The sequence below is a fragment of the Gossypium arboreum genome, chromosome 12, assembly GCF_025698485.1.
Source record: "Gossypium arboreum isolate Shixiya-1 chromosome 12, ASM2569848v2, whole genome shotgun sequence".
Lineage (NCBI taxonomy): Eukaryota > Viridiplantae > Streptophyta > Magnoliopsida > Malvales > Malvaceae > Gossypium > Gossypium arboreum.
In genome coordinates, this window is record NC_069081.1 from 6,317,284 (window position 1) to 6,325,809 (window position 8,526).

An 8,526-nucleotide genomic window follows, 5' to 3' on the forward strand; every position below is an offset into this window, starting at 1 on the left:
AAAATGATGTACTCATATCCGTAACCCGTTCTCCGATTCGAAAAGACTTGGTGTAACGACCCAAAATCCATGGGCACCGAAAAAGTGTGTTATCGGGCCTCCGTCTTAGTGAAATAAGTTTGAAAATAATTATTAAAAATATTTATGAGCCTAGTAGTGTGTCTAATTAGGTTTTATTTAAGTAAATTTAGCTTAATTTAGAGTAATTAGTAAAAAGGATTAAATTGAATAAGGGTAAAAGTTTAATTATAGATTAAAGAAAAACTAGAAGGACTAAAGAGGAAATTAAACCATTTCCTATAGCTGAGGCGGTTTAACGTGGAAAAATATCAAAGATTTTATTGATTAAAATATATATATTTGTTTAATAATTAAGTATATTATTATATTATATTATATTATATTATATTATATTATATTATATTATATTATATTATATAAAAGAAACAAATGAGTTAAAAAGAAATGAAATGAAAACGAAAACAGAGAAGAAAGCAGGGAGAAAGAAGAAAAGGAAAATTTAGTTTCAAGGTTCAAAATTAAATTGGTAAATCAATTTAATCATTTTCTTGTAATTTTAAGTTTTTGGAGTCCTAGGACAAAATATGTCATGATTTATATTAAAATTTTAAAAGATAGTAGATTTCTAAACATGAGTTAGCTTGAACATATGATAGAATTGGGGGTCTATTTGATAGAAACTTTAATTGGAATTAAATAAAGGATTGAATTGTAAACTAAGCTATAAGTTTTGAGTTTTAGGGATTAAATTGAAATAAATTCGAAATTATGAAAATATGATAAAATTTAAATAGTTAGATGTGGGTTTGACAAGAAATTGAGTAGCAAAGAGGTATGAATTGAGAAAGAAAAATATATAGGTTTAGTTGGGATTAAATTGAAATTAAAGTAAACGTTAGATAAAAATTTCAGCATTTAAATTGTGTTATGCTAATAATTGTGAAATTATTTTAATTGTTCGTAGCTAATATCGAGCCTGAAGCATCGGCCCAAAAAGAAAAAGGAAAGATCGTCGAGGATTAAATTCGAAGAAAAAAATTCTGGTTTGTATCACTATAACTCAAGCTTTATAATTAATATGTGTTTAATTTAATATGAATGTGTGGTAAGTATTTTAAGGTAAGTATTAAATGAACTGATAAAATTTGTGATTGGGTATTAAAATTTAGATTGATACTGAACTGAATTATGGGATACTAAATATTGTTTTGAATACCGAATTAAACTGTGAAATTATTGAATAATGTTATGTATATTGTATTGAACTGTAAAATTTCTAATGAAGTGAATTACTGTATTACTGTGAAAATTGATCAAAATAATAAATTATAATTAATATTGAATCGAAATGGAAATTATACTGAAAATGATTTAAATACCCCATTAACTAGTCGGGCTAGTCGGATATAGTTGGCATGCCATAGAATATGAAAGAGTACGGGTTTTTGCCGGCTTACTGATCAGGCACTTATGTGCCGACTACTGTTACTGTTACCGATTCGACACTTTGTGTCGAATATTGTTACCATTACTGTTACAGATTCAGCACTTTGTGTGTTGAATACTATTATCTTATCGCTATCGCTACTGCTTCTCGATTCGATTAGGTATCAGAAACAGTTAAGGCACATTGTGCCGTACTGGTGTGTTAGTTGAAATCCGTGTATCCGCCGAGTCCGAGTCAAGTTAATAGGGGCAAATGAAATAAATCTACTGATAAAACTAAATTTGAATGATATGACATATGTGAAAGTTGAGAATTGAAATAAAGAAATAAGAATGATATATATATATATATATATATATATATATATATATATATCGAATGATAAAATAAAAGATTTAATTGTTCATTAAGTGATGATGATTGTAACGTAAAAGTATGTGTGTGATTTAATGTATTTAATTATAAACTGAAATATAGTGATACCACTGAGTATATGCATACTCAGCGTACGGTTGTTTCCGTCTTGCAGTTGTAGAAGCCAAATCTTGAACCAAACATCCAAAGCCGGACCGACTTCACAAACTTTTGGTGATGTATATTTTCTTTTGGTAATGTGGCATGTACATAGGATGTGTATAAAGGTTATTATGTTTTGAATATAAATGGTTTAAAATATTAGTATCTCAAGTCAAAAATTATAATGAAAAAGTTTTTCCATTTCAATTTAATTAGTACAATGATAATTTTAAATTGATATTATATTGATTAAGTTGATTAGAAAGTATTTAGGATAGAAAATAAATGTGTGAAATAAATTAGTTGAATTGGTTATGTTTGAAATGAATATGGTTTAATTGCAGGGGGTTTTATGTAAAAATAAGCAGAAATGCTGTCGAAATTTATAAAAAAAAAAAAAATTGGAGTACTTAAATGAGTCCCGTTTCACTTAAATGTATGATTTAGATTTGAATAGTTCAATATAGGGATTTAGTAATTAAATTATGCTATGAATGTTATTTTATTTGTGAATTATTCATAAGTTGTCTGATACGACTGGTAATGCCTCGTAACTTTATTCCGGCGACGGTTCGGGGTTAGGGGGTGTTACACTTGGCAAGTGACATATGAAATTAATATTGAAAGACTTATGGTTATTATTGGTATTGATCTGAAATAAGTGTATTCATCGATATTTAAATGATTCAATGGGCAAAGTTATGATATGGAATAACATGAGTTTGAAATGAACTATTACCGGTATATAATTGAAATACATGAAAATGATATTTATTTGATATATTGAAACATGACATGGAAAATACATGTATATAAAACTTGCTTGATAATTATGTATACTTACGATTATGAGCTGTTACAGGAATAAATATACACGAAATTCATGAAAATGATGGTACATGAAATATTAATATATGTTTATAAAGAAACTGACATGAGAATGATATGCATCATGACATGTAAATATGTGATTGTCTTTGATATGTTGATATAAGGAAATTATGTATGTTGTTATGAGTAAACTTAAGTGTGACATGTGGAGAAATAAGTTTGTCAATGTTAAATTTATATGTAATATGTGCAAGTACGCTAACCAGTGTTGTTACTTGATGCTTAGGCAAGTGCCAAACTATTGGTTGAATGGTAATATGTTTAATTATAAGATGCATTGAAATGGTAAGTGCTCGAATGAAAATATACTTGTGTTCATGAAAGAGTGGTAAATTTTAAATTATGCAATTTCTTATGAAATGACTTATCATGTGATCAATTCGAAAAAGGCTTGATTAAATGCACTTGTTTGTAACCATGGTTGAATTGTAAGTTTATGACTTGTGTGTCATGCATAAGGAGTAAGTGTAGAAAGAAAAGAAATGCATTTGAAAATAGAGAAATTTGGAAGAGTTGAAGTTATATAAAATCCTACTAAGCTTGGGACAATATGTATAAGTAATACTGAGGATTTATTCACCTTGTGAATTGATGAATATAGCTTCATGAGTATTGTGGTATCAATATTGGATTATTTTTTATATGTATAAATTTTACATTTGAAATGAATTAATATGATTAAAGATTACATGAGCTTACTAAGCATTCACTTACGTTATTGTTTTGTTACGAAGTGGTCACTCTACGTGGCAGTCAAAGGCGAATTTAGGGGGTTGGCAAAGGCCCCGACCTCCCTTAAAATGGAAAATAACTATTTAGGCCCTTTAAAATTTATTAAAATTTTAAATTAGTAAAGGTAAAATTACATTTTGCCCTCCGAAAATTATAAAAATTCGATTTAATCCTTTAAAAATTATAAAGATATAGATTATAAAAAATTAAAATTTCATTCGGCTCCTTAAAAGATTGTTCTGGCTTCGCCCCTGGTGATAGTCCAACTGGATTTTAAATGCCAACTTGAATGTCCAACTGGGACGAGAATAATTTTTAATTAAATAAATTTAATTAATTAAAAATTTTAAATTAATTACACCTTGAATTGAAAAAAATCATTTGTCTCCTTTTTCTTTTTGTTTTCTTTTTCATTTTGACTAAAAAAACTATTCTTATCCCAGTTAAACATCCAAGTTAGCATTTAAAATCCATTTGGATTGTCACGTAGGATTGTCATTTGAGAGGTAATGGAGCTTAACGGCAGAGTAACTACTTCGTAACAAAACGTTAATATAAGTGACTAAAATGTAACATTTCAAACATAAATGACTAAAATGTAATCTGAAGTAAACAAAAGTAACTATGTTTATAGTTTACCCTAATTATAATACCGAAAAATATCTAGTCCAAAGTGAGTGACATTTTTATACTCGACAAGTAAAGTTAAAGGATTGACAAGTGTTTTATATAAAATATTAAAAATAGACATTAAAAAAAAGACATGTCAATTTTTAAAATTATTTTGAAATTAAAAAAAGTAAATTGTCAGATTTCAAATACTTGCTCTTATAATATTTTACTCGATTTTAATTATATTTACATAAAATAATAAAATATTAAATTATAGGTAAAATAATTTTTATAAGTAAGCTTCGTTAAGCTTGTGTTCAAATTGTAGATATTACATTTTTATTTATTTTATTAAACATTTATATAAAAATAGTGAAAAATGAAATTATTATTATATTAAAATTCAATCTTTTAAATATTTTTTTGGTTAAATTGATTTTAAATTAACTGGTAATATTACATTTTTTAAGAGATTAGCAATTGTATTTAAGAAAAACAAACAGTTTTAAGTAATGTCTTTATGGCTTGTCTTATTTAAATGACAAACCAATTTTGACATATAAAAGGTAATTTAATTTTATTTAGTATATAAATATATTCATGAGATAAATATCAAAATTATACATGAACTACGGCTAATTCTATATATAAATTTTAATTTTGTGTAATTTTATACATAAAATTTTAATTTGATCCAATTTTATAAATTATTTACACAATTATTAATATAACATCATTTTATGTTAATATATTGCATATACAAAATAATTATATTTATCCAATATAAAAATAAATTGATATATTTATTTCTTTAAATGTGTATGATTAAATTAAAATTAAAGTTTTAAATGTACATTTGAACCACGATTATAGTTTCATGTATATAATTACACCAAACTGAAGTTCATATATACAAGTTAAATTATGTAGAATAAAAATCAATTTCATTTATTTAATATTTAAATAAGTAAAAACACTTGTACTTAAAAAAGAGTTCCCCTCCTGCCTCCTTAATACATCCATCCCCGTAGAAAGATCTAGTGAAGGGTGCTAATTCAGTGTTGCCAATTCTGAATTTTACTGTCAATGGCCAGACTTTGCTATAAAGAATGAAGCTTTAAAGTTTAATTTTTGTTAAATGAGCCTTTAAATTATAAAGCCATAAATGTGGGTAAAGAATGAATGAACTGGATTCCAAAAAACAACAAATATAACATTGAGAAAATGGAAATCTACCAGGTGCATGAAGAACACATAGCACAATGCTACACTATCAAAATGAAAAAAAAAAAAAAACAAAAATTAAAGTCTTACTTTCAGTGTGTATGAAGAGCTGTGAATTAAATATGGAGTGGCCAACTGATAGGAATGCATCGTTCCGATCAGCAGCAAGAGGAGTCTATGGAACTGTATGCTGTTTGCTTTCTGATGTTGTTTTTTTCCATCATTTCTCTAACTCCTGCTGCAGCATCCCATTGTCCTGCTTCAGCATACATGTTGTACAGCAATATATATGGAGCTGAGCTTTCAGGTTCCAGTCTCATCAATGCTTCAGCAGCAACTCTAGCTAACTCTACATTATTATGCAGCCTACAAGCACCTAGTAATGCACCCCAAACTTCCTTATCTGCCTCAAACGGCATACTCTTGATTAAATCCATGGCTTCCTCAAACTGACCGTGTCGAGCCATATTGTCAATCAGGGAAGCATAATGTTCAATTCCAGGCTCAATGCCATATTCACTTACCATGGACTTAAAATATGCCCAACCTTCATCAACTAATCCTGCGTGCCTACATGCACTCAAAACAGAAATGAATGTTATATAGGTTGGCTGAACTTTGTTCTTCTTCATCAATTCAAAGAATCCTAAAGCCTCTAAAGCAAAACCATGTGATGCATATCCTCCGATCATTGCATTCCAAGAGATTACATCTTTTGGAGATTTCAACTCATCAAAAATGGTCCGTGACTCGACCAGTGCCCCGCATCTTGAATACATTGTAATGAGAGAGTTCTGTATAGGTACATCTGGAATTACAGTCTTAGAGACCAGCTGATGAATCTGCATACCTAATTGCATATCCACAAGCCCGGTACAGACACTGAGAACTGAAGATAGTGTGTGTCTATCAGGTTTCTCTCCTTCACCTAGCATCCGTATGAAAAACTTAATTGCTCCTTTGTAATCCTCATTTTTCTCATACCCTGCTATTAAGGCGTTCCATGAAACCAAATGTTTCTGGGGCATCATCTCGAAATAATCACGAGCAAGCTCTAACTTACCCATCTGAGCATAGCCTGATATCATTGAATTCCAAGACAAGTTATCCGGCTTAGGCATCATATTAAAAAGATTTAAGGCCTCCTCCATATCTAATATTTGAACATAGCCATTAATCATGGTATTCCAAGAAATAGTATCTTTATCCACCATTTGATCAAAGAGCTCCCTAGCAGATAAAATATCTCCTGCCTTCACATGACACATGATCATCGAGTTCCATGTCACCACATTCCTTTCAAACACCCCATTTCTCCCATCTGCTTGGACGCTGTTAAATGGGATTTGATTAAATAGTCTTCGGGCATCATCTACCCTTCCCTTCTGACCATACCCCGCAATCAAAGTATTACAAGAAGGAATCAAATCTTCACTCCAGCCGTCCCTATTCCCACATTCAATCAAAACCCTGGCAGCTTCATCCAATTCACCATTTTGAACTAAACCAGACACAAATGCATTAACAGAAGCAGAATCCCTTTCAGGCATCCTCTCAAAATACTGAGTAGCACTTAAAGTATCACCGTTACGGAAAAACCCAGTAATCATAGCATTCCAAGAAACCACATTCCTTTCAGGCATACTCTCAAAAAGCCTTATGGCTTCATCCATCTTGCCACTCTTGGCATACCCGCTAATCATTGTATTCCATGAAACTACATCTCTCCTGGGCATTTTTTCAAACAATTTTTTCCCTTCCTCGAGAAAATTGTACCCCAAATATGAAGCGTAACCAGAAATCATCAAGTTCCAAGAAACGATATCTCTCTCAGGCATTTCATCGAAAAGCTTTCGCGCCTGGGTCATTTCTCGTCGTTTAACATACCCACTAATCATGGAATTCCACGTTACCATGTTTCTTTCTCCCATTTTATCAAACATGGATCTGGCTTCGTGAATTTTGCCGGTTCTTACTATATCGGAAAGCTTCTTGTTCATTGCATACAAGTCATTGGCTTTAGAAGAAGCTGCTTTGGGTGTTAAAGTAGACGAAAAACGCAAGGGATTCAGCAAGCAACGCCGCAGAACCATGGTTCTAAAGCCCGAAACACCAGTAGCAGCAGATCATCGCTCAATGATTTGGAAAACGAGACCATTGGTTTAGTCCCAACGATTAATTAATTAGGAATTCGATTGGCAACGTCTACCTTTTTCACACTTTGTACCAAAAAAAAAAAGTTAAATTCCATGGTTAGTCCCTGTACTTTGACAAAATCTAAGATTTAGTCTTTGCACTTAAAAAGCTTAAAAATTAAATGCTCTCCATGATAAAGTCCAAATCCAATATTAACACTATTAGTATTTTCTGTTATAATTGAGTAGACTATTTTCATATGACGTGATATATGATTAATAATAAATTAACATGTTAAGTTGACAAATTTTGACAAAAACTACTATTGATGTTGATGATTACTTAACTACGGTTTTTAAATTGAAAAGTAAAAACAAAATTTGAATTTTAAATTTTAAATATAGGGATTAAATCTTAAATTTTGTAGGAGTACAAGGACTAATAGCATATTTTAACCCAAAAAGTAAAAAATGCTTAATTCATAATTTAGCCCTTAAAGTATACTTATTTTCCTACTTTAATACCTAAAATATTCTTCTATTATGTTTTTAGTCTAATTCTTAAATAAACATTAAGAAAAATTTCCACCAATCACAAGATGTCACGTGGTGGCTTCTTTAATTATTTTTTGTTCAAAATATATATTATTATAAAAATATCTGGTAAAATAAGCAAAATATGTTGATTTCGTTTTTTAATTAGACATTTGGGTTGTTTTTTTTATTCAGGGAAATAGGCCGATTTTAGGAGAGAAGGAAATACGTCCAGCTAGGTGCGCTTTCTGCACAAGTTGTAGGAAAGCTTGGGTTCGCTTTCCATTTCTCTCTCCTAAAAACCCTAATTAGTTTTATTTTTGGAAGGGTTTAGCGCTAGTTTAATTTTTGGAAGGGTTTAGGGTTTTCTATTGAAAATGTAAAAGTTTATAAGTAGATTTGAGGGGTCGAGGA

At 29.9% G+C, this 8,526-nt stretch overlaps 1 protein-coding gene across 1 annotated transcript; it reads right to left on the minus strand.

Annotated features, from left to right (window-relative positions):
• Window positions 1-5,387: 5,387 nt before the first annotated feature.
• On the minus strand, window positions 5,388-7,715 carry LOC108478162 (pentatricopeptide repeat-containing protein At1g62260, mitochondrial). The gene has a single exon (XM_017780584.2). It carries the CDS (start codon window positions 7,534-7,536, stop codon window positions 5,602-5,604), a length of 1,935 nt encoding a protein of 644 aa, XP_017636073.1. The 5' UTR covers window positions 7,537-7,715; the 3' UTR covers window positions 5,388-5,601.
• Between the last annotated feature and the right edge of the window lie 811 nt (window positions 7,716-8,526).